We start from the raw sequence: 27203 nt of genomic DNA on the forward strand, positions 1-27203 counted from the left end.
CTTTCCATCTCTTGCCTTTGCAATTTGCAAAGAAAGCTTACAGAAAGTGAGAAAAAGCCATCGCCAGCTCACCGGACGGGGAAGTGTTAATGGGAGCAGTGGAGTTTATATCGGACTACTCTGATTCTTTAATCGGGGCTGCTCAAATCCCCCCTTTTTGAAAAAAATCTCCACTACAAAAAAAAGGGACAGCTGGCAGGTTTTTTCCCCCTTCTTTCTTTCTTTCTTTCTTTCTCTTTCTTTCTTTCTTTCTTTCTTTCTTTCTCAGAAGGGCTTAAACGGAATGGTGTTTAATGGGTCTCCCCTTTGGGAGACCTCCTCCTCATTTAAAAGAGAAAGAAAGAAGGCAGTTAAGTTCACTCCTGCTCTGCATTTCTATGTCCTTTCATTCCCCGACCGCCAGCTTTGGGGCCACCCGCCTCCTTTTGGAAAAGGCCCTTTGGTATCGCAACCTGGGGAGCCCCCTTTGAACCTCGGTGGGAAAACTTTCTCACTATCCTACTTCTCTTTTTATGGCTTGGAGGGGGAGGGAGGGGAGGGATGGGGGAGGAACCACACACCGCCACATTAAGGAAAAAAACAAGCCAAAACCTTCAAGCACTTTCTTGGCCACAAATCACTTGAAGATTTTGGATGAATGTTGTTGTTTGTTGAGAAGTCGTGTCTGATCCATCTTGACCCCATGGACAACATTCCTCCAGGCCTTCCTGTCCTCTCCCATCCTCTGGAGTCCATTTAAGCTCCGGTGACTCCATCCAGTCTCCTCCTTCTCTGCCATCCCCTTCTTCTTCTTTTGCCCTCCATCCTTCCCATCATGAGGCTCTTCTCCAGGGAGTCTTTCTTCCTTCTCATTAGGTGTCCAAAGTCTTTGAGTTTCCTCTTCAGGATCTGGCCTTCTAGAGAGCAGTCAGGGTTGATCTCCTCTAGGACTGACCGGTTGGATGGTCTTGCAGTCCAAGGGGACTCAATGCAGGAGTCTTCTCCAGCACCAGAGTTCAAAGGCCTCCATTCTTTGGTGCTCAGCCTTCCTTATGGTCCAACCTTCACAGCCATCTATTGCAACTGGGAAAAACCACAGCCTTGACTAGACACACTTTTGATTGGCAGGTTGATGTCTCTGCTTTTTATTTCTGCTGTCTAGATTTGCCGTAGCTTTCCTCCCCGGGGGCAAGCCTCTTTTCATTTCTTGGCTACCGTCCCCATCTGCGGTGATCTTGGAGCCCAGAAAGTTAAAACCTGTCACTACCTCCATTTCTTCCCCTTCGATTTGCCAGGAATTGAGAAGTCCAGATGCCATGATCTTAGTTTTCTTAATGTTGAGTTTCAAGTCAACTTCTTTGTGGCAGCCCCTCAAATAGCGGAACTCAGCTATCATGTCACCCCTGATCCTTCTTTTCACTAGACTAGACATACCCAATTCCCACAACTGTTCTTCTGTAGGCACTTTTGTTGGCAGGGTGATGTCTCTGCTTTTTAGTCTAGCACTGGCTACCTATTAGTCTCCGAATCCGCTTCAAGGTGCTGGTCGCTACCTATAAAGCCTTACATGGCATCGGACCTGGGTACCTGAGAGACCACCTCCTGCCGATTACCTCTCTCAGACCAATTAGATCGCACAGGTTGGGTCTCCTCCGGATTCCATCTGCCAGCCAATATTGGCTGGTGACTCCCCGGGGAGAGCCTTCTCTGTTGCAGCTCCGGGCCCTCTGGAACGAGCACCCTGTTGAGATCCGGACCCTTACTAACCCTCCCGGCCTTACGCAAAGCCACAAGCCCTGGCTGTTCCAGCAGGCGGGGGGGGGGGGCTGAGAAGCATTTACCTCCATGGAAATTGTGAATGTTGGTTTTGTTTTTAATATGTGTCTTTGTCTCGTTCCCCCCTTTCCCTTGTCTTTTGTGAGCCGCCGGGAGTCCTCCGGGAGTGGGCGGCATACAAGACCAAATAAATAAATAAATAAATAAATAAATAAATAAATAAATATAAATAAATAAATAAATAAATAAATAAATAAATAAATAAATAAATAAACAAATAAATAAATAAATAAATAAATAAGTAAACAAACAAACAAACAAACAAACAAATAAATAGTCTACTATCTAGATGTGCCATTGCTTTCCTCCCTCCTTTCCTTGGCTGCCGTCCCCGTCTGCTTGAATGCAGAGGGACTTATTTCAATTTGGTTTTTCCCCTCTCCCCACCCTTCCCGAAAGGGGCCCTTTAGCCTGAGTGTGTTTGTGTATCTCCTTCTGCAAACATGGATGGCTTCTTGCGTGGCACACCAATAAACAGCAAACTGAAAAGAAGGGGAAGTGTTGGTGATCTTGATCCCTAACCAGTATTCACAGAGTTGGAAGGGGACCTTGGAGGTCTTCTAGTCCAACTCCCCCTACCAATACCATTTCAGACAAATGGTTATCCAATCTCTTCTTTAAAAGCCTCCAGTGTTGGAGCATTCACAACTTCCGGAGGCAACTCTGTTCCACTGATTAATTGTTCTAACTGTCCCGGAGATTTCTCCTTAGTTCTAAGTTGCTTCTCTCCTTGATTAGTTTCCACCGATTGCTTCTTGTCCTGCTTTGGAAAGTATGTTGGATAGGTTCACTGCCTTGAGTTATTTATAAAAATAATAAAGGTGGGAGAGAAATAAATAGACATTGGGGAAAAAAATTGAAAAAGCCTAAAACATAAGCAGGGGATTCAGCTGCTGGGAAGAGACAATGCCATCTTAAACCAGAAATCTGGGTTTAGAACAGTGTTTCTCAACCTTGGCTACTTGAAGATGTCTGGACTTCAACTCCCAGAATTCCCCAGCCAGCGAATGGGAGTTGAAGTCCAGACATCTTCAAGTGCCAAGGTTGAGAAACACTGGTTTAGAATGATGAACAAATTGATGAATCCTGGTGTAAGTGACATATGATTTGCTCTGTATGCGACACCTTATAACCGAAGTAACAGAATAACAGAGCTGGAAGGGAATAGAATAAGAAAAAATAGAATAATAGAATAGAATAGAATAGAATAGAATAGGAAAGAGTAAAGTAGAATGGAATAGAATAGAATGGATAATGATAACAGAGTTGTGGGACTTGGAGGTCTTCTAGCCAACCCCCTGCTTAGGCAGAAACCCCCTACACCACTTCAGACAAATGGCTCTCCAACATCTTCTTTAAAACTTTCAGTGTTGGAGCATTCACAACGTCTGGAGGGAAGCTGTTCCACTGGTTAATTGTCCTCATTGTCAGGAAATTTCTCCTTAGTTCTAGATTGGTCCTCTGCTTGTTTAGTTTCCACCATCAACCATTTATCATACAGTTTAGCCTCCAATGTCCTAATCATCTATTTTCTCTCTTTCTCTCTCTCCCCTCTCTCTCTCCCTCTCTCCCTCTCCCTCCTCTCTCTCTCCCTCTCTCTCTCCTCTCCCTCTCCATCTATCTCTTTTTCTCTCTCCCTCTCTCCCTCTCCCTCCCTCTCTCTCCTCTCCCCTCCCTCTCCTTTCTCCCTCTCTCCCTCTCTCCCTCTCCCTCTCTCCCCCTCTCTCTCTATCTCTCTTTTCTCTCTCCTTCTCTCCCTCCCCCCTCTCTCCCTCTCCCTCTCTCCCCCCTCTCTCTATCTATCTCTTTTTCTCTCTCCTCTCCCTCTCCCTCCCCCTCTCTCCATCTCCCTCTCTCTCATTTCTCCCTCTTTCCCTCTCCCTCCCTCCCTCCCTCCCTCCCTCCCTCCCTCTCTCTCTCTCTCTCTCTCTCTCTCTCTCTCCATCTATGGAAGGAGGACATTTAAGATTCAGTGTGCCCAAGATGGAAGGTGCCTGCATCCCTGTGACCTGCGATCCTCCCCCTTCCAAGTTTCACGGGCTGTACCATTGCACCAACGGTTTCCAGTTCGACAGTGTGTGTCAGATTAAGTGCCAAGGCGAAGACCTTCAATCGGTGAGTTCTGTGGAGCGATTGCTGGGCAGGAAGGGTACACACACACACACACACACACACACACACACACACACACACACACCTTGTCTCTTCTACCTGTCAAGCACAGGAAATCAGGAGCGCAGGTGGCCGAAATGAATACAAATGTATTGCAGGCTAACACTCTCTAAAAGAATCTGAGCTACTAATGATAAAGGCAGATTAAAGGAGGACGTTTGTAGCTTGGAACTGAAATGGGTGGTCTGTGGTGATACTTGAGCTGGGTTGTTTTCTTGCAGATGTTTCCTTACCCAACTAGGTAACATCACCAGTGTTAGAAGGTAGTGGGTGGAGGGGGGAAGAGGAGGAGGAGGAAGACTACGGGGTCCTTGGTGCTGTTTTCTTGCAGATGTTTCATAACTCAACTAGGTGACATCATCAGTGCTAGAAGACCCTGGGATTTGAGAAAGGAGGAAGAGGAGGAGGAGGAGGAGGTGGAGGACTGTGGGTTCCTTGGTGCTCTCTGAGCTTGCTTGTTTTCTTGCAGATGTTTCCTTACCCAACTAGGCAACAACATCAGTACCCCTAGAAGGGGTTTGCACTGATGACATTACGTCATTTGGGTAATGAAACATCTGTGGGGAAACTACCAAGTTCAGAAGACTCCCTTTAAGGCTAATTGGCAGTCAATGGAATTCAAGGTGGGTTTGCCCTTAGATCTCCTATGGAGGATGAAGGGACTCAAGACTAATGACGTATTTGACCCCTCCCTCAAGCTCATCTCCTACACCCCCTGCCTGAAACCTACAGTGGCCCATTTTGTAACCAGTTAAGACACGGAGGAGTCAGGTGGATTAACACAGGGCCACGTCCATATTTAATCCCGCCCATTTGACCAAGAACATGAGGGCCATCTATTTGTAGCATAACAAGTTCAATCCCTACCATCTCCAGTTGCAAACTCCTGTTAAAAAAAAAGTTTCATTCCCCAATTTAAAAAAAAAAGCTTTTCCAGTTGAACTGGAGATAACAGAATTCATTCTGCCTTGCCGTGAAGAGGGTGATGATTTCACCCTCCGTCATTCCCCTGTTTCTGTAGCGTGGTATGGTGTGGTGATGAAGATGTTGAACTAAGTTCCTGGATCCCTTCCTTTTCCTTCTTTTTTTGGGTTAAATATTTTTTATTGTTTTATATCAGGCATTCCATTTCTATGTTGAGCAGTGTGTTTTCTAGGTTTCCAAGGTGTTAACATACAAACATCATCATAGTTATTATAATCGTATACTCTGTTTCCCTGAAAATAAGACCTCCCCGGATAATAAGCCCAATGGGGCTCTTGAGCGCATGCGCTGAAGTAAGCCCTCCCCGAAAATATTGCAACACAGCAGTAGCCATGTGACCACACTCGCTGCCTCCTGCACCTCAAAAATAATAAGACCTCCCCCCAAAAAAGGCCAAGCGCTTATTTCGGGGTTCAAAAGAAAATAAGACCCGGTCTTATTTTCGGGGAAACACAGTTTATTAAAAACAAATATGTGGTAATATAAAAACAAATATGTGATAATATCAAACATTATTACAACATATACTAACTTCCATGACGTTAGTATTGATTACACCACCATCAAAACATTCACTCATTGGTTTTTCTTTCTCATGTAATCAGTATTTCACATGAATCCATTCCTCTAACCTCAAATATCGGTCATTTAACCATTTGTAACCATTTACAAAGGGAAGGAAACCATTTTTCCTTCTTTTGGATGCTGCTTAGTTCTCCTGCATGAAAGCAACTGCAGTTAGACTATAGTGCTTTTACAGCCCTCTCTAAGCGGTTGACAGAGCCGGCCTCTTGCCCCCCCACCCCAAACAATCTCAGTCCTCACTTTACCCACCTCGGAAGGACGGGAGGCTTTAGTCAACCTTGAGCCTGGTGAGATTTGAACTGCTGAACTCAGCTAGCAGTCAGCTGAAGTAGCCTGCAGTACTGCACTCTAACCACTGGGCCACTTCGGCACATTCTAATCACTGCATACCATGGATGGGATGGAAGGAAGGAAAGGAAGGGAAGAAAGGAAAAAAGAAAGAGAAAGAAGGAAGGAAAGAAGAAAGAAAGAAAGAAAGAAAGAAAGAGAAAGAAAGAAAGAAGGAAGGAATTAAGGGGGGGGGAGGAAGAACAATAATGATAGCAGTAGCCCTTAGACTTATATACAGATTTACAGTGCTTTTACAGCCCTCTGTAAGTGGTATACAGAGTCAGCCTCTTGCCCCCCAACAATCTGGGTCCTCATTTAACCCACCTCGGAAGGACGGAAGGCTGAGTCAACCTTGAGCCTGGTGAGATTTGATCTGCCAAACTGCAGCTAGCAGTCAGCTGAAGTAGCCTGCAGTTTTGCACTCTAACCACTATGCCACAATGGCTCATGAAGGAAAAGAAGGAAGGGAGGGGGAGGGAGGGCAATGGCGGTAGCACTTAGACTTATATACCACTTCATAGTGCTTTTCCAGTCCTCTCTAAGTATTTTACAGAGTCAGCCTATTCCCCCCAACAATCTGGGTCCTCATTTGACCCACCTCGGGAGGACGGAAGGCTGATTTCACCTTGAGCTGCTCAGGATCGAACTGTTGGCAGTGGGCAGAGTCAGCCTGCAAAACTGCATTCTTACCACTATACAGGAAGGAAGGAAGGAAGGAAGGAAGGAAGGAAGGAAGGAAGGAAGGAAGGAAGGAAGGAAGGAAGGAAGGAAGGAAAATAGCAATAGCCCTTAGACTTATATACCATAATGCTTTCCAACCCTCTCTAAGAGGTTTACAGAGTCAGCCTCTTGCCCCTAACAATCTGGGTCCTCATTTTACCCACCTCAGAAGGATGGAAGGCTAAGTCAACCTTGAGCCTGGTGAGATTTGATCTGCCAAACCGAAGCCAGCAGTCAGCTGAAGTAGCCTGCATTACTGCCCTCTAACCACTGTGCCAGCTCAGCTCTATCTACATCTTCCTTTCTCTTTCCAGGGCCAGGACAATAACGTGATTCGTTGTCGGAAGGACGGCAACTGGAGTGGATCCTTCCATCTCTGCCCGGAGATGCAAGGGTATTGTTCCCCACCCTACCAGTTGAGTGGCGGCCTGAAGTTACAATGTCCAGAGGGCTCCGGAATAGGTATTTAACCCTAGTTTCAGTCACAGGTGGGATTGGAATTTTTTTTTCAAAGAATCAAAATCAGTATAAATTGTAAGGATACAAGCAGCAAAGTTACAGTCCTGCAGTCATAACTAGGAGGAGAATGGGCGATAGGAACGACGAGAAGACTAACAGTAATAGCAATGCAGCCTTAGTGGATAATTTGAGAGTGGTGAGGGAATTATTTGTTTAGCAGAGTGAGGGCATTTGGGGAAAAACTATTCTTGTGTCTAGTTATCTTAGTGTGCAGTGCTCTGTAGCGTCATTTTGGGGGTAGAAGTTGAAACCATTTATGTCCAGGATGCGAGGGGTCTGTAGATATTTTCACAGCCCTCTTTCTGGCTCGTGCAGTGTGCAGGTCCTCAATGGAAGGCAGGTTGGTAGCCCTTGTTTTTCCTGCAGTTCTAATTATCCGTTGAAGTTTCAGTCTGTCTTGTTGGGTTGCAGAGCCAAACCAAGCCAAACCAGACAGTTATGGAGGTGCAGATGACAGATTCAATCATTCCTCTGTAGAACAGAATCAGCAGCACACCTCCTGCTTGAGCAAGGGGCTGGACTAGAAGACCTCCAAGGTTCCTTCCAACTCGTCTGCTATTCTAATTAAGCTGTAGGGAGTGAGCTGATTTCTTCCACGGACATTCAAACCTTACCTTACCCCCCAAGGCATCTAAAATGGTCCATAGATCCACCATGCCTTATCTACGTTCTTGGTGATGGATTTGCCTGATGTAAATCAGGGGGATTTTTTTTCTTTTGGTCTCCAGCCCTTTCTTCAAATGCCAGGAATTCAGATCCATCTGGAAAGCACATTTCTCCTCTGAGCACCCTTGCTCACGATGGCTGGGTCTCTGCCGTCAATAAAGGTGAAGCGAAGAGGAGGTCCATCCCAGCCTAAGGAGGCGAGGCGGCGTGTTTGCCTTTCTTGAAACCTCCCTCCTGTGCCTAGTTTTCTCCTTTTTCGAAACTGGCAGGGAAGCTGGGTGTTTATTCCCCACCCCACCCCTCTTCCCTGTGTCCTCCCTTCCCTCCCTCCTGTTCATTATAGACCAGCTATAGTGGTGCATCAGGGCCTGCTCTGCGCCCGTCCCAAGGGGCGGGGGGAGAGAGAGAGAAAGAGCACGTGATCAGAATGAGCTCATCGGCTCTATAATGAAGCCAATTATGGATTGTATATCAAAACAGTTCCGAGGATGCTTTCCTTCCCGAAGTGTGAATTGCGGCATTAAGCGAGCGAGCAGGCTGCCGTTTGCCTTCCTCCCAAAGACGATGCCGTTTAGTCCCCTGGAGACAAAAGGTGACCTTTTGACACCCACCAAAGGTTTCGCTGGTACTTGCAAAGAATATTCGGCTTGCTTTATTTTCTGGGGAGGAAGGACGGGAGGAACAAGAAAGGAAAGAAACACTGCTTTTTTCCTTTCCGATTTCAGGGATGGAAGGAGGAGAATGAAAGAGGCAGGGAGAATGCTTCATTGTCTCCCCTCCTTGTAGGGTGCTTTGCGTTGTCTGCTTCTTCTAGCACCCTGCTTCCCAAGATCCTGAAGCAAACTCCTTGTCCCAACAACAACAAAAAAACCCTTTTATTTATTGACTGTGAATTCCGCTCATTCACATCCAGCAAAGTCTTTCGAGGGAGGATTTATAGTCACAGACCTTATCTGGCTTGGACAGCTGCCAGGACGACATCTGCAAAACTTAGCAAAGAGTCTCGGAGAGTCAGGAACCAATGAAGCGAACTAATGGTCTCCTGCAAACTCCACTCCCCTTTCGCTCCTTTTTATTTCCTCTGGGAGGGGCCATTCACTGTCCACCTGTGGCCTTACTCCCAAGTCAACCCTTGTTCTTTAGCTGTTTCCTTCATCTTGCAACTCTGTGCATGCGCACACTGGGAACAGGCTCCAGCTGTTCTTCTACCTCACTGATGTCTGACTCTGAAGGCAGCTGATAACTATCAGACGGCCCTGGCCCCCTCTCTGCCTCCGACACAGAGCCCTCATCCGAGCCTTCCCCAGACTCCAGGACTGGCCCATGTTCCTGCCCAACCTCCTCACTGTCCGAATCTACTACCAGGGATCTAGTCTTGAATCTCTGAACTGTCCCATGCGTTACACTCAGGGCTTATTTTAATAAACGAGAGTGAGGATCCCTGCAGATAAATTGGAATAAACCGGTGGCCAGCATCTCTGCTGAGACCCCCTCCTCTAATTCCACCTGCAGCCACAGCCTTGACTTCTCTGCTTGATTTAAGAATTATGCTTTTTTGTCCGTTAACGTACGACCTTTTGGACTGCAGAGATGGAAAGGAACGAAAGCTCGTTTTCAAAAGTAAAACTTTTTTTTTTAAACATCCCGCTGTTATTTAATAATGGGATATTTTATTCATCGTATTTATTCTTTTTTTTTTTGTCCAGAGAACAAAACTGAAGGTGATGGAGTGAGAGCCTTCTTCCCTTCAGAACCCTGGACAGGTCTTAAAGATAAAGTAACTTAAACTAGGAAGCATGGATGGATCTATTTATTTATTTATGAAGTTCCTATGCCCTCCATCTTCCTTTACGAGGCGGACTCTGGGTGGGCTATTAGAAACTGAAATGCCTTCACTCCTGGATCCTTCTCCTTAGTTCTTCCTCGTGGGTGCTTTGCTTGCAGTGATGATAAGTAGATCAAGTAGATTACAATCTCTGCCGATGATGCTTGCTAATTCCCTTGATAGCATCCCAGCTCATTTCTGTTTTTGTTGTTTGTTGTTCAGAATTTAGAATGCCATCGTTTTGAGGTTAAGGCAGGCTACGTTCTAGGAGCCAGATAAGTATTAACAGAGCAACAGGGTTGGAAGGGACCTTGGAGGTCTTCTAATCCAACCCCATGCTTGTGTAAACTTTTCTTGAAAGCCTCCAGCGATGGAGCACTCACAACTTCTGGAGGCATTTTGTCCCACTGATTAATTGTTCTAACTGTCAGGAAATTTCTCCTTTAGTTCTAGCTTGAATCTCTCCTTGGCTAGTTTCCATCCATTGTTTCTGCCTTCAGATGCTTTGTAGAATAGGGTTGACCCCTTCATCTTTGGGGAAGCTCCTTAGATATCAGAACTTAGATATTATCCAGTTGACTTCTTGGCCCTTCTGTCTTCAAGCGAAGCGGCAAGTTGCTATTGGTGGGCAGCAGGGTGGGTTTCTCGCCCCGTTCCAACCGGATCGGTTGGAACGAGGCCGGCAGCGTCCTCGCGCACGCAGCGGCCGCGCGTGTGCACGCACGCGGCGTCCTCGCGCACGCACGCGGCGCGCGCATGCGTATTAGCATCTGCGCGATGCTCCAGCTGCTCCTGGAGGATCGCGCAGGCGTTCTGCGCATGCGTGGAAAGCGCGAAATTCAAAAAAACGGGTAAGGAGCGGGCGCGGGTGTGCGGGTGCGCGCGGGCGCGGGGGGCTTTGCCGTTCCCGGAAGTTACTTACTTCCGGGTTCGGCGACCAACCGGATCGCAGGGACCGGTGCGAACCGGTTGAAACCCAGCCCTGGTTGGGCAGAGCCCTGAGGTTGGTTCAGATGCCTACAAGTGAATCCCACGGCTGACACCATTCTCCCAACTTGTGTTGTGCTGTGTGTTATTTGAACCCTGTTCTTTGTCCGCAGAGAAAGACCATCTCTGAATCTGGGCAGATTCCACCCATAACGTTACACCTACATTAGAGAATTCAATCCTCGTGGTCTCCCTTTTTTCTAACCGGCTTATACTCAGGATTTTACCTCCTTTCTGGTTTAGCCTGAGCATGGAGTCACCTTCCGAATGATAGAAGCAGGCAAATCGCTCTGTTAGGTCTAATTTTGAATGAGCAGCTCTCTGCCTTCGGAGCTACCAACAGGTTTTACTGCTGTGTTGAAATCTGTAACTGGAGGCTATAAACTGCCTGTTTTATGTATCCACAATTACAATATTCGGGGCCAATTAAAGAGTAGGCACCTTGCAGAATAGATGCTGTCGAAGTATTAACCTCAAGGAGTGTCTAAGTGCCAGCTTAGTATGTGTGAGCCGGTGTGTGTGTGTGTGTGTGTGTGTGTGTGTGTGTAGGGGACACAGTGGCTCAGTGGCTAAGACACTGAGCTTGTTGATCAGAAAAGGGTTGGCAGTTCATTGGTTTGAATCCCTAGCAATCCCTAGAATTGGGAACGACTGGCACCGATGTGTGAGGGGAACCTTTACTTTACCTAGTAGGTGTGAGCTGAGATAGATAGATAGATAGATAGATAGATAGATAGATAGATAGATAGATAGATAGATAGATGATAGATAGATAGATAGATAGATAGATAGATAGATAGATAGATGAGAGAGAGAGAGAGAGAGAGAGAGAGAGAGAGAGAGAGAGAGAGAGAGAGAGAGAGAGAGAGAGAGAGAGAGAGAGAGACATAGATAGATGATAGGTAGGTAGGTAGGTAAGTAGGTAGGTAGGTAGGCAGGCAGGCAGGCAGGCATATATACATATATACATGTACACACACACACACACACACACACACACACACACACACACATACACACATATATATATATATATATATATATATATATATATATATATATATATATAGAGAGAGAGAGAGAGAGAGAGAGAGAGAGAGAGAGAGAGAGAGAGAGAGAGAGAGAGAGAGGATATATATATAATCCTAGTTGAGCAGGAAGATCTGCGATATGAAGGCCTTGTTTTCTCTCATTGTTTTTATCCTTTCAAGGAGCTGAATGCACCATCTTATGCCCAGAACATCACACTGAGCCCATCCTGTTACCTGCCAATGAAACCCTGCAGGACATCCAACACTGGATGAAACCTCCCCGAGTGAAGGTAAGAGCCCAAAGAAAGGACAAAGACGGGTTGGCAAAATAGAGAAAAGGTGTTGTTCTCATCAATGGGTTTATTGCTCTTCTACACAGTAAGTCCTTCCTTCTCTCCCCTTTCTTCTTTCCTCATCCCTATCCCTTCTTCCCCTTCCCTCCCTTCTCCTTCGTTCCTTCCTTCCTTCCTTCCCTCTTTCCTCCTTCCCTCCTCAATCCTTCATCCCTTTCTCTCCCTTCTATTTCTCCTTCCCCCTTCCTTCCCTTTCTCCTTTCCCACCCTCCCTGTCTTCCTCCCCTTCTTCAACATTTCATCCCCTATCTCTCCCTTCTTCCTCTCTTTCCAACCCTCCCTCTCCCTTTCGTCCCTTTCCCTTCCCTCCCTTCTCTTTTCTCCTTCCCCTTCCTTCCTTCCTTCCCTTTCTTCCTTCCCACCCTCCTTGTCTTCCTCCCCTTCCTTCAACAATCCATCCCTTTCTTTCCCTTCTCTTTTCTCCTTCCTTCTTTTCCATCCCTCACTCTCCTTTCACGCCTTCATCCTTTCCCCCTTCCCTCTTTTCTCATTTTTCCTTCCCTCCCTCCCTCCTTCCTTCCCACCCTCCCTCCCCCTTCATCCCTTCCCTGCCCTTCTCTCTTTCTCTTTCCTTCTTTCTTTCTCTTCCTTTCTTTCCTTTCTTTCCTCCCTCTCTCCCTCCCTTCCTCCCACCTGCCATGGTCCTTTATTGATGCTGACTTTTAAAAGGAACCATGTTTTATACCTGCGCATCCCTGGAGGTCTCATTAGATAGCTGGAAGAAAAAAAGACAAAAAAATAATAACTGGTGATAAAAACGAAAGGGGGGGGGAGGAAGCAAAGAGAAAGCAAGCAGGATTTGGAGGGAGGGGGGGAAGCCAAGGAGAGGGATGACTTCATCCAGAATACAAAATGAAAAAAAGAAAAAAAAGAATAGCTTTTATTATGAGAGGTTTGCTGAACATACAGAACGGTTAGGCGACGTGACAATGAATTTGATAACTCAATTGTTCAGAAAAGCCATTTAGAGGCTGCTGGATAAAATTACAGGACGGCGGGCGGGGTGGTGGTGGAGAAGGACACCCTTTGCTGAATGCCTGGGATGTTTGTCACACACTGCAGTGTCCTTTGTGGCTTGTGGTGTTCTCTGACCTCCGCTGTCCTTGACCTTGTTTGCCTGGGTTGTGGGATGCTCTATTTGTCCTGGAAAAACCCACGATTCTGCAAACTAGCATCTCTTAAGGCCACCGTCGATGGTGGTTCAAGGGGTGACAGCTTAGAGGAGGCATTTAGACAATGGCGAGAAGGAAAAAGGTGGGTGAATGGAGATGAGGCCACAGCTTAAAATGATCGTTATTGTTTATTGGCGATCATGAGGACGTGGGTCGTGCTGCAGAGAAGTTGAAACCTGGAGAGAGAGAGACAGAGAGAGAGAGAGAGAGACAGAGAGAGAGAGACAGAGAGAGAGAGAGACAGAGAGAGAGAGAGAGAGGCTAAGACGCTGAGCTTGTCGATCAGAAAGGTTGACGGTTTGGCGGTTTGAATCCCTAGCGCTGCGCAATGGAGTGAGCTCCTGTTACTTGTCCCAGCTTCTTGCAGTTCGAAAGCATGTAAAAATGCAAGTAGAAAAATAGGGAACCACCTTTGGTGGGAAGGTAACAGCATTCCGTGTGCCTTCGGCGTTGAGTCATGCCGGCCACATGACCACGGAGACATCTTCGGACAGCACTGGCTCTTCAGCTTTGAAACGGAGATGAGCACTGCCCCCTAGAGTCAGGAACAACTAGTACATATATGCGAGGGGAACCTTTACCTATAATTAAGCAGTTGAATCAAACTGTTCTTTATATCCTTCGGGAAGCAGACGGATAATATTCACCAAAACTTGGGACATAGTTACAGTGATGGTCCACACCCAAAAAGTACCAATGTAATAATTTGGGAAAGGTACCAATCTGGAAAAGAAATAGTATGTAAATTAGTTTTAGCTAAACGGCTCCTTTCCCTATCTCAGGTCTTCAGAATAACAGAGTTGGAAGGGACCTTGGAGGTCTCCTAGTCCAACCCCCTGCTCCAGCAAGAGGCCCTAAACCATTTCAGACAAATGGTTGTCCAATCTCTTCTTGAAAACCTCCAGTGATGGAGCACTTCTGAAGACAACTTCTGTTCCACCGATTAATTGTTCTCCCTGTCAGGAAATTCCTCCTTCGTTCTAAGTTGCTTCTCTCCTTGATTAGTTTCCATCCCTTGCTTCTCCTCCTGCCTTCAGGTGCTTTGGAGAATAGCTTGACCCCCCTCTTTTTCATGGCAGCCTCTCGAATATTGGAAGTCAGCTAAATTTATATAGGATCCAATGTAGTCCTTTTCCCCCATTAAACTAGACCAGTGTTTCCCAACCTTGGCAATCTGAAGATGTCCGGACTTCAACTCCCAGAATTCCCCAGCCAGCGAATGCTGGCTGGGGAATTCTGGGAGTTGAAGTCCGGACATCTTCAGATTGCCAAGGTTGGGAAACACTGAACTAGACAAACCCAATTCCTGCAACCATTCCTCATATGTTTCTTTAGCTTAAGATTTCCTACGCTTTTTCTTAGCGAGGTCATCTGCGTGCGTAAATATCCATCGCCTTATTCCTAACGTGTTTATGTACGCAGATAACCACTTTAAGAAAAACCCTTCTTTGTGCTAATGGTAGGAAGGGGAAAAATCTTGACCTCATTACCAAAATCTCCCCCCTTCTTTCGCCTGTCCCTATTTTCCACCGCAGAGGCTCCTCGCTTGCAAATGAAATATCAACTATGGCGGAACCTTAAATATTATTTTAATCTTGAGCTTTCTGTTATTGCAACTGTTGGGTGTTTTAGCAGATTTTGTAAATACTTGGAGGAATGCCAGGTCCTGAAATGCACCAAACCTGTGGGGGAGATGACATTTGAGGTTTAAGGACCATCTGTTGTGGTCCACCGGTGGCCAGCAGAGCTGGCAGCAGATTCGGACAGCGAGGAGGTTGGGGAGGAAGATGGGCCAGTCCTGGAGTCTGGGGAAGGCTCGGATGAGGGCTCTGTGTCGGAGGCAGAGAGGGGGCCAGGGCCGTCTGACAGTTATCAGCTGCCTTTGGAGTCAGACATCGGTGAGGCAGAAGAACAGCTGGAGCCTGTTCCCAGTGTGTGCATGCGCAGAGCTGCCAGATGAAGAGAACAGCTAAAGAACAAGGGCTGACTTGGGAGTAAGGCCGTAGGTGGACGGTGAATGGCCCCTCCAAGAGGAAATAAAAGAGGAGCGAAAGGGGAGTGGAGCTTGCAGGAGACCATTAGTTCACTTAATTGGCTCGTGACTCTCTGAGACTCCTTGCCAAGTTTTGCTGATATCAGCCTGTCAGCTCTTCAAGCCAGATAAGGTCTGTGACCCTAAATCCTCCCTCGAAAGACTTTGCTGGATGTGAATGAGCAGAATTCACAGTCAATTAATAAAAGGGGTTTTTGTCAGGACTAGGAGTTTTCTTCATGCTCTCGGGAAGCCTCGGTCAGAACACCATCTAAAAATTTAGACTTGGGTCAAGAAAATTTGCTGTTCCTCATCTCTCCATGTGTTCCTTCTTCCATTCAATCTTCTAGAAAGTGGTCTGCACGGGAGAACTTAAGTGGTATCCTCGTCCTGCACTAATTCGCTGCATCAAAGGTTGCGAGGTGAGTAAGCCAGTCCAGTTCTCTGGGTTTTCTGCTTATGCCTAGATCCTTTGTTTCTCTCTTCCCTCCATTCTGCCAGCTCCATCATTCTCCTTTCTCCCCCATAATCTATGATGGGGGCTTTGGGGGAGGGTCACTCCGCACACTTGTTATTCTGCGTTTGTTTTTGGCAACTTCGAACCAAATGCTTTAACAGCAAACGAGTCATTTGGTCCCCTCAACTCGGGTAAGTAGCAAAATGTCACTGAATTTTTCTAAGCTCCCAGAGTAAAGACAGGATCAAACCTGCTTTGGATGGGGCAAATTTCAGGGAAGTAAATTTGGCTGGGATGTAAAAGAGAGAAGGAGGGAGGGAGGGAGGGAGGGAGAGAGAGAGAGAGAGAGAGAGACAGAGAGACAGAGAGACAGAGAGAGAGAGAGAGAGACCAGTTCCATATTAAGAGGTTCTCTGGGATCCAGAGAAACTTGAGTAAGGCTTTTATCTTTAACCCATTTGATTGGAAAATTTAGAAGAAACTTTGAAGAGATGTGTGCAAAACTTTCCTCAAGATAAAGAGCATAGACTTATCCCAGCATCGTCTTCTGAAATGGCTAGCTTTTAATATCTATCTGTCTGTCTGTCTGTCTGTCCGTCCGTCCATCCACCCACCCACCCACCCACCCACCCACCTATCATCATCTATCTATCTATCTATCTATCTATCTATCTATCTATCTATCTATCTATCTACCTATCTACCTACCTACCTACCTACCTACCTACCTACCTATCATCCGTCCGTCCATCCATCCATCCATCCACCCACCCACCCACCTATCATCTATCTATCTATCTATCTATCTATCTATCTATCTATCTATCTATCTATCTATCTATCTATCTACCTACCTACCTACCTACCTACCTACCTACCTACCTACCTACCTTCCATCCATCCATCCATCCATCCATCCATCCATCCATCCATCCATCCATCCATCCATCCATCCATCCATCCATCCATCCATCCATCCATCCATCTATCTATCTATCTATCTATCTATCTATCTATCTATCTATCTATCTGCAAAAGCCCGCAGGGGGGGGGGGGCTTCAAAAATTTTAGCAAGCGGATCTCTTGTTGGGTAGGGTGTGGCCATGTTTTGTGTGGCCTAGCTGGCCTCCTGCACCATGGTGGAGGGGGAAAAATTTTTGCCCTCCCCTGCCTCCGGAGGCTTTTTTCGAGCCTCCGGGAGGGCGAAAACGGCCTTCCCAGGCTCCGGAGGTGGTCTTCCCAAACTTCAGGTAGGCTCATTTTTCGCCCTACCCGAGCCTCTGTGCGTGCCCTACACTTCCCTGCAACCAGAACAGTCCGCTGGGGGACTCCTGGGAGGGGCGGGGGTGGCCAGCCAGGAGTGGGACTGGGGGGTACTTCGAACTGTGCAGAGTCTTAGCTATAGGTTCTCCCTGATCCCTGCAGCCCACCATTGTCAAAAGAGATAGATTTGTTAAAAAGACACTGAACTAGTCTATTAACATTTTGGAATTCAGACTAATTCAAACTTGTGTGTGTATCTGTGTGTGTGTGTGTGTGTTTGTGTGCATGTGTGTTCCGTGTAGCCCCAAGTCAAATCTACACATCAGACCAAGGTTCCGTGCCTGCACGAAACATTTAAAGCCAACCATGTTTCTCTCTTCTCTCTCTCTCTTTCTCTTTCTCTCTCTCTCTTTTTTTCTTTTAAAAAATATTATTATTATCATCATCATCATCATCTTTTCTCACTTCCGAGCTTCCTGCTTACACTTACATCATGCTCTTTTCACACTTTTCCTTGAGTTAAAAAATAATAATTACCCACACGTTTGAGACTCCCCTGAAAAGCTTCTACTCACAGAGAGAAAAAGTGGAAGGTTGGAGTTTTTTTTATTTCCTTATTATTATTATTAACTTTTTTTTTTTAACACAGCAGGCAAGGAGGAAGGTATTTGAGGCCTGTGATGAAAAATTGTCTCACTGCGCCATTAATAGATCGGTGTTTACGTTTGGCACTTAAATCATCTCCTCGAAAATAGCTTGCTTGTTTGAGGGATACATGTGGGTCTGTTTTTTGCGTGCACACACAAGGATAGCTCTGGGTTTCATACAATTTCCCCTCCCTCCCTTGCAAGATTTAATCAGGAATCTTTCTCACCCTACCCATCCTTTGGAGAAAGGGTTTTTTTTTTGGCAGGCGCTCAGTTTAAAGCTGTTAGAAAGAAGGGTAGTTTGGGGGAGGGTTTCCCCCAGGAGAGGATGAGGTAAGCTTCCTTAAAAATATCAGAGAACGGGAGGGAGGCTGAAACATCCCACTGAAAACTTAGAAGGCTTAGAAGGGATATTTGAGGTCCTGTTGAGGTGGCTCAGGGGCTAAGACGCTGAGCTCGTCGATCAGAAAGGTCGGCAGTTCGGCGGTTCGAATCCCTAGCGCCGCGTAACGGAGTGAGCTCGCGTGGCTTGTCCCAGCTTCTGCCAACCGAGCAGTTCGAAAGCACGTAAAAAATGCAAGTAGAAAAATAGGAACCACCTTTGGTGGGAAGGGAACAGCGTTCCGTGCGCCTTCAGCGTTGAGTCATGCCAACCACATGACCACAGAGACGTCTTCGGACAGCGCTGGCTCTTCGGCTTTGAAATAGAGATGAGCACCGCCCCCTAGAGTCAGGAACGACTAGCACACCTTCACTCCAGGAAGGAAATCCAGGCCTAAAACCTTCCCAGAGCAGAACAATTCAGTCTCTGCTTTTTAAACATGAAACCCGACTGCTTTTCCAGCCATCGATTCCAGCATCAAATTGCATTTATTACGAAGGGATTTATTCTGGGATTCAACCCTTCTGGACTCAAGGTCATGGCAACTAAACCTTCAAGGAGATTTGCATCCCTTCCACAATTAAAAGCTCTTGTTGCTGGATGTGATGAGATGCGCAATGCATCCAGGTTATGGTTGTCCCAAAGGCGCTTTCCCAAAAGGCAACTGGATTTTCTTGGGGTCCCTCCCCCCACACTTGAAAACATTTAGTGGCTTCTCATCCAAGAAGCTTCTTCTGTTCACAATAGAAGCGAAATGTGTCCAATCAAGAAAATCCAGTTGCCTTTTGGAAAAGCAAGTTGGGGACAATTCTTGTGGTGGAGCACCATGGAGGCAAACTATCAAACTATGGGAACTATTGAGATGATATAATACCTTGGTTTGCCCTGCAAAGCGAGGACAGACGGAAGGTCCAGGAACGAGAGGGAGGCAACCACAAAGCTCTGTCCAAGAGAAGAGCAAGTGATGCCATGCACATTGGGGCAAAATCATCAGATTCTGGGGCAACATCCCCCCACCATTTTTCCTGCAAAGATGGTGGGTCACCTAACATCAGGAGCACCAGGCAGGCAAAGGGATTAGAGTTATGTCCAAGACAGGAGATGCAGGAGTGGTCGTCACTTACTTTCCCTACCGGTGCACAAATGTGAGCGCCCACGCCCTGTCCACGCATATGCTCAGCCGTCCACTACTGGTTTGGGTGAACTGGTCCGAACTGGCTGAATACCACCTCTGAAGAGATGGCAATGTTATGCACTTCAGGAGGCATACATGATCACAATCAGAGGTGGGTTGCGGGCCGAATCAGTAGCGGAACTCAGGCCTGGGTGACAAGAACCTTAGATAAGAGATCTAAATAAGGTGAAAACTCTTAGTATCAGGGGTGGGTTCCTGCCAGTTCTAACCTCTTTTATAGAAGAGCTTCCACAAATCTACAGTGCCGTTTAGAACCGGTTCCAGCTCCCTTCCCACACCCGTGTGCACATCATCAAGATGAAGAGCGAGAGGAGGAATTCTGGGAGTTGAAGTCCACAAGTCTTAAAGCTGTAAAGTTTGAACACCCCTGGTGTTTTTTTTTCTAAAAGGGTTAGGGGTGCAAGGGTCTTGTAACTTGATAGCTTTAAGACTTGCACACTTCAATGCCAGAGTTACTGAGCCAACATGGCTGGAGGAGGAATTCTGGGAGTTGAAGTCCACAAGTCTTAAAGCTATCAAGTTTGAACACCCCTGGGGTTTTTTTCTAAAGGGGTTAGGGATGCGAGGGTGTGGCAACTTGACAGCTTTAAGACTTGCACACTTCAATGCCAGAGTTCCTGAGCCAACATAACTGGAGGAGGAATGCTGGGAGTTGAAGTCCACAAGTCTTAAAGCTGTCAAGTTTGAACAGCCCTGGGGTTTTTTTCTAAAGGGGTTAGGGGTGCAAGGGTCTTGCAACTTGACAGCTTTAAGACTTGCGTGCTTCAAATGCCAGAGTTCCTGAGCCAACATTTTGGTTGCTAAGCAAGAGCGTTGTTAAGTGAGTTTCACCACATTTTACAAGTTGGCCACGCCTACCCAGTCACATGGCTGGCAAGCCACTCCCAGAAAGCAGGCCACACCTACAGAAAAGGTTCTAAAACAATTTGAAACCCACCACTGGTTAGTATGTGTATGATGAGAATAATGATGTTTAATATTGATATGGTATTATGACTAGAAGATACTAAGAAGAAAAATGGAGAGCTCCACAATGTTTAAATGCTCAATATATTATAATACTAAACTTGGGGAAATAACGTTCATTTGAATGGGAAATATGGGGCAAAAGGGGAACGATGTGGTACCCAGGGGACCCACTGCATAAGGAAAGATGGAAAGATGGAAGTTTATTTTTGTAACTAAAACATAATGAAACTCTTTAAAAAGAAAATAGAACTGGCTATCGGGCACCGCCATTTTGGTTTTTTTAGTGATTGTGCCAGTAGTGGGATTCAGCCAGTTCGCGCCACTTCGGGAGAACCAGTTCTTAGCTTTCTGAGCAGTTTGGTGAACCTGTTGTTAGAAGAAATCATCAGGGCAGAGAACCGGTTGTTAAATTATTTGAATCCCACTGTCAAGGCTGCTTCACTTAATAACCAAGAAAGAAACCACTCAACTCCATTTTGCAGAATGAAGAGTACTTTTACTGATTATAAGTAAATAGAAGCTAAGCAAAGCTGGATCTGAGCAAAAGCGCGCGAAAGCATTAGATATCAATACATGGCCCATTCCCCTCCCCTTGGTAACCCCAGTCCATAGTCCAATCCAATATCTCCACAGCTGTCAGGTAGGGAGACATCCTCAAAAATCATCATCAGGTTGGTATGCCGGACAGTTGGCCTTGGCGGGAAACTCCCTTCCTTGCCACATGCGCAGAAGATGGTGAGAACAACTCCCAATTAACAATCCTCCTCTACAGAATATTTCCCACACCCAAATACCATGCCCTCCCTCCCCGTTTCAATGGCAGCCGAAAAGCAAGCAGCAAAACAGAGGCTGACACCCACCACTGGACTGCGCGTGTCCAGTTCACTGTAAATTTTTCTGCCCATGCGTGAAGAAGAATTTACACTGAACAGCACATTGCGGGGTGTGGGTGGGGGGTTGTAAACTGGTAGAAAGAGTGTCAGCAACCCACCCCTGATCACAATGAAGCATAATTATTCCCCTGAAGTTTCCACCTGCACATCTGCCTGGTGTATGAAGAAAAGGGTAAGGGGGGAAGTAGGACCCCCCACCTATTTGAGAACTTGGTTATTTTGGGGGGTTTTTGGGGCGACATCCTTGGAAGGCAGGATTACGTCGTCCCGATCTTTTCTCAGCGCTAGCGGGCAGAAAATTCAGGGTTTCCACAAAAGGAAAAAAAAAATGATGTAACAAACCTCCCGGGGGGGGGGGGGGGAGAAACCATTGGCAAACAGCATGACATCACCGCTTTCTTTCCTTGGTCCACAGCTGGCACAAAGCCAAGGGAATAGGATAGAATCTTAAGGATTCCCTGTTTATGAGAGACGAGGTAATGCACAACATCATTGGAAGATGGCATTACATTGCCCCTGGCACAGACCAAAGAGAATAGAACTAGAAATGAAGGTTTTCCCCTAGAAATAAGAGATGACGTAATGCACAAAAAAAGACACCATCTTTGTCACATGGCATTGCATCACCCTTGGCACAGAGCCAAGAGAATGGGCTGGAAACTTAGGTTTTCCCTATAAATAACAGGCGACGTAATGCACAAAAAAGATGACATCATTGTAAGATGGCATTACCGATTCGGGACCACCAGGCCGTCCCTGCTAAGGTTGAAGGACAGGTAGGAGGAGCAGGCTACCTGGCCCACCTGGGCCCCAGGTGGCAAGGCAATGGGAAAAGCACTAGATGTCTGCTAGGAACACAGTTGCCTTTGATGGGACTTGGCCCTGTGCCAGAAGGGGGTTTAAAAATGGGACTGGGAGTTCTGGACCACTGGACAGGAAGTGCTTGCTAAGGTTGTTTAAATACCAAAGAGTTTTGTTTCTGTACTCCAAGTCTCACCATGGGATTCATAAAAGAATGAAAACAGACAAGCAGAAACGGTGCAAATTACGATTGGCTTTATTTTTACAGAAACACCAGTTAATTAATCTCAAAAGACCAAAATGCACACACTTGAGTTCTTAGAACACGTTTCCACATTCATAGTCAGCTAAAAAAAGTCTACAGTCTTGTACGCTTTCACACTATGCCTGATGATGATCTAACACAGGTCATTGCAAACTTGGCCACTTTGAAGGCTTGGGGACTTCAACTCCCAGAATTCCCTATGGCTGGCTGAGGAATTCTGGGAGTTGAAGTCCACAAGGCTTAAAGGAGCTGAGTTTGCTGCTCCTTGATCTTTAAAAAAAACAAAACAATAAATGGCTAAAGTAAGGGATTATTGCAAGGAAAAAAATTACCTTTGAAGGGAGAATGGTTCCATTGCAGAGAACTTTAAATAAACGGAGACAAGAGATAATAGCTTAATAAAGGAGCAACATATCCACACACAAGTCTATGATTATTCAATAGAATACAGAAATACCCAAAATTGTGGAAACCTTTTTGTGGAAAGTGTACAGTATTTTTGAGGATTAATAGCTAATAACACCACTTTTTTTTAATAGTACCATAAAATTATATATCAATGGAAAGGTAATATAATCAAGAATGTAATGCAGTAACTTTTATGAAGGATTTGATATTAGAATAGCAGTTATAAAGGAGGAAAGTGAAACACGTGGAAAAAAACAAGCTATACAAAAATTATCACCCTAGGGAAAAAAATCAGATATATAAAAATGATCTCCATGTCAGTTAATACTTAGTTGGGTAACCTTTAGCATAAAGTACTGCCTTACAGTGTCTTCCCATGGAGTGAATAGCAATAGCAATAGCAGTAGACTTATATACCGCTTCATAGGCCTTTCAGGCCTCTCTAAGCGGTTTACAGAGAGTCAGCATATTGCCCCCAACAATCTGGGTCCTCATTTTACCCACCTCGGAAGGATGGAAGGCTGAGTCAACCCTGAGCCGGTGAGATTTGAACTGCTGAACTGCTGATCTAGCAGTAGCCTGCAGTGCTGCATTTAACCACTGCGCCACCTTGGCTGAACCAAGTCTTTTCGTTCTGCAGCTGTTATCATGGGAAACCAGGATTGAATGATTGCTTCTAGTAACTGGGTTTTATGCTGACTATATTTGGCTGTACCTTTTCATAGAATACAGATAATTGAACAAACTTTGTTGCATGTCATTCTTGATTAAATTATCTTTCCATTGCTATATAAATTTATCGTACTACTCCAAATACATAGTGTTAGCCATCAAACCTCAAAAATACACTTATCCCAACAGGTTTCCACAATTTTGCAATAATTCATCAATAATAATCTATCAAATTTATTAGGTGCTCTTCTTTTCGCAGAGTAACTGGGTGGCTGGACCTGGAACAGTTCTGGATTATCCACAAAAAAACCATTAATTTCTCTCGCTTATCATTCTCCAGAGTCCTCATGGTGGTGGCAAATTCCTAATGTTCATTAATGAGCAAGTTGACATTGTCCTCATCTCTCTTTTTTTTTCTTCTTCTTCTTTTCCAGCCTTTTGGGGGTGACAACTATTGTGATCCGATCAACAACCGAGCCTTTTGCAACTACGACGATGGAGATTGCTGCGTCTCGACAGTGAAGACCAAAAAGGTAAGGTGTGATAAGTCCCAGAGGGTTTCATCTCCTTTGGATTTCTCCTTTCCATTGCAACGGCTGTTTTCTCAACGTTTCCCCAATGTTTTCCCAATGTTTTGATCGCAACGGCGATCAAAACAAACTGGAGACTCTGCTAACAGGAGGACCATCACCTTGTCTTACGCCCTTTGTGTAGATTCTCCTGTAGTAACCTCAGAGGAAAAAAGAAACAAGTTATAGAGAGTCTGAAGAAGGAAGGCAAGCAAGCTTCAATTTTTTTAACTTGAACGCCTTAGGTTTGCTCTATAGGTCTACTCCAATGAGGAGAAGGACTAGGGGGTGACATGATGGCAGTCTTCCAATATCTCAGGGGCTGCCCCAGAGAAGAGGGAGTCAAGCTATTCTCCAAAGCATCTGAGGGCAGGACAAGAAGCAATGGGTGGAAATTAATCAAGGAGAGAACCAACCTAGAACCAAGGGAGAAATTTCCTGACAGTTAGAACAATTAATCTGTGGAACAACATGCTTCCAGAAGTTGTGAACACTGGAGGTTTTTAGGAAGATGTTGGACAACCATTTGTCTGAAGTGGTGTAGGGTTTCCTGCCTGAGCAGGGGGTTGGACTAGAAGACCTCCAAGGTCCCTTCCAACTTGCTTATTCTGTCATATTCTTTTTTTTAAATCTCCTGGAAGTATAATGGGTCTATTTTATCAGTCAACCAGCAGAAGGGGAAATGAAGTTTATATTGGATTCCCCTGCTTGTTTCACCCTCCTCCTGGGATGAGGCCCACCTGCCTTTGAACTCCCATTCTTCCCTTATCTTATAAGATGCTAACTTCCTTCCCCCTTTGGAATTTTAAAAGCCTTATGAAGGGCCCAACTTTTTGGAATCAATTAACAAAAACCGGCTGGTCCAGCACAGCGGAGGAATACATTTCGGAGACAAGGAGCCAGCGAGGGGAGAAAAGAGATAATCTATATCAAACGCCCCAAAGTGTTTTTGGGTTGTTGTTTTTTTTTTTGCATTTCAAAGAGAAGCCAACTCTCCCTTGGCCCGGTGAGCTCATCCTTAAGAATTCAGCTGCTGTAACATTTTTAAAGCCACAGGCAGCATTTTAAAAATAATCTAATTCTGCAGTGCTGAAAAGGTCATGCTGGATTCGGGTTTGATTGAGAACTCTGGGAAGTGTGAAGAGGTTATCTCAATCAATCAATCAGAATAGAGCTGGAAGGGACCTTGGAGGTCTTCTAGTCCAACCCCCTGCTGAAGCGGGAGACCTTATACCATTACAGATAGGTGGTTGTCCAATCTCTTCTTAACACACACACCCCCAGTGATGGTGCACCCACAACCTCTGTGGCAAGCACTTCCACTGGTTCATTGTCCTCCTTCATTCCACGTTGCTTCTCTCCTTGATGAGTTTCTATCCATTGATTCTTGTCCTGCCCTCAGGTGCTTTGGAGAATAGCTTGACTCCCTCTTCTTTATGGCAGCCCCTGAGATATTGGAAGGCTGCTATCATGTCTCCCCTAGTCCTTCTTTGCATCAAAGTAGACCTACCCAGTTCCTGAAACTGTTCTTCATATGTTTGAGCCTCTAGTCCCCTAATCCTCTTTGTTGCTCTTCTCTGCACTCTTTCTAGAGTCTCAGTATCTTTTCTACATCGTGGTGACCAAAACTGAATGCCGTATTCCAAGTGTGGCCTTACCAAGGCCTCATAAAGTGGCATTAACCCTTCACGTGATCTTGATTCTATCCCTGAGTCTAACCTTCTCAGCCTAGAAGCCTTCTAAGCATGGTTAGCCACTCCATTCACAATCTTACATTTGCAGAACAACAGAATAATAATTGATCTTGGAGGTCTTCTAGTCCAACTCCTGCTCAGGCACGAGACCTTATACCGTTCCAGACCAATGGCTGTCCAGTCTCTTCTTAAAAAACCCCAGTGATGGTACACCCACAGCCTCTGGTGGCAAGCTGTTCCACTGGTTCATTGTCCTCACTGTTAGGGAGTTTCTCCTTCATTCCACGTTGCTTCTCTCCTTGATGAGTTTCTATCCATTGATTCTTGTTCTCTCTTCTGGTGCTTTGGAGAATAAGTTGACCCCTCTTTTCTTTGTGGCAGCTCCCCTCAAACACTGGAAATCTGATATCGTGTCCGCCCTAGTCTTTCTTTTCACTAGACTAGTCGAACCCAAACCCTACAACCGTTGCTCATATATTTTGGGCTCCAGGCCCTTAATCTTTTATTTTTATTTTATTTTATTTCCATCAAGTAGGAATTAGATAGCAGATACAAGCATAGGCATGATTATGAATACATAACATGAATATGAATACAAGGGAATATTAGGAGAGGGACCCTAGGGATGGAAAGCATGCTGGTGTGTTTAAAGACCTCTTAGGAATGGAATTTGGAATTTGGAATTTTGCTTTATTTGTATGCCGCCCTTTTCCCTGAGGGGACTCAGGGCGGCTCACAATTCAAGGGAGGGGGATAAACAGACAAATTACAGAACAAAAAAGCATACACTATTAAAAACACAACAATCATACCATTCAGAGTGGGGCTGCAAGTCTTTAGCCCCAAGCCTGCCAGAACAGCCAGGTTTTAAGGGCTGTGCGGAAGGCCTGGATGGTGGTGAGGGTACGAATCTCCACAGGGAGTTCGTTCCACAGGGTCGGAGCAGCCACAGAGAAGGCCCTCCTCCGGGTAGTCGCCAGTCAGCACTGGGCGGCTGATGGAATTTGGAGGAGGCCTAGTCTGTGGGATCTTATTGGTCTAGTGGAGGTAATTGGCAGCAGGCGGTCTCTCAAGTATCCAGATCCAATACCATGAAGGGCTTTGTAGGTGACAAAGGGGTGAGGTCGACAGGACAAACTCTAAGGTTAAGATTTTGTGGAAGAAACCACAATGCATTCCAGGCATTGACCACTCTCTTGCTGAAGTCGTATTTTCTGCAATTGAGTTTGGAGCGGTTCACCTTACGTTTGTATCTATTATGATACAATCTCTCAGTTGCTCTTCTCTGCACTTTCACCAAAGTCTGCTTTTTGTAATGTGGTAAACAAACCTGGATGCAGTATGCCAGGCGTGGCCTAACAAAGGCTTTATAAAGCGCTACTAATGCTGTCAGGGGCCGCGGTGGCTCAGGGGCTAAGACGCTGAGCTTGTCAACCAACCTTTGGAATGAACTCCCTGCGGAGATCCGGACCCTCACCTCTCTCCAGGCCTTCCGGAAAGCCGTCAAAACCTGGCTGTGCCGGCAGGCCTGGGGTTGATGAGTTCCCTCCCCTCTCGACTGGTATGGCTGTGTGATTTTTGTGTATTTTAATTTATGTGTACTGTGTTTATGTCCCCTTTCCCCCCTGAGTTGTTCGCCGCCCTGAGTCCCTCCTGGAGAAGGGCGGCATACAAATAAACCAAATACAAATACAAATACAAACCAGAAAGGTCGGGAGTTCGGCGGCTCGAATCCCTAGCGCCGCATAACAGAGTGAGCTCCCGTGACTTGTCCCAGCTTCTGCCAACTTAGCAGTT

The 27203-nt window shown here is 45.9% G+C and overlaps 1 protein-coding gene across 1 annotated transcript in view; it reads left to right on the forward strand.

The window, feature by feature from the left end:
* Positions 1-27203, forward strand: part of PAPPA (pappalysin 1) — a 70290-nt gene that overhangs the window by 39113 nt on the left and 3974 nt on the right. The window contains 6 exon segments of the mRNA XM_087707615.1: positions 3770-3802; positions 3804-3930; positions 6921-7068; positions 11815-11924; positions 15542-15613; positions 23578-23676. Coding sequence (XP_087563741.1) covers positions 3770-3802; positions 3804-3930; positions 6921-7068; positions 11815-11924; positions 15542-15613; positions 23578-23676 — 589 coding nt within the window.

Source organism: Thamnophis sirtalis, unplaced genomic scaffold (genome assembly GCF_051295495.1).
Source record: "Thamnophis sirtalis isolate CommonGarterSnake01/CBP01778 unplaced genomic scaffold, rThaSir2_p1.2 scaffold_2, whole genome shotgun sequence".
Lineage (NCBI taxonomy): Eukaryota > Metazoa > Chordata > Lepidosauria > Squamata > Natricidae > Thamnophis > Thamnophis sirtalis.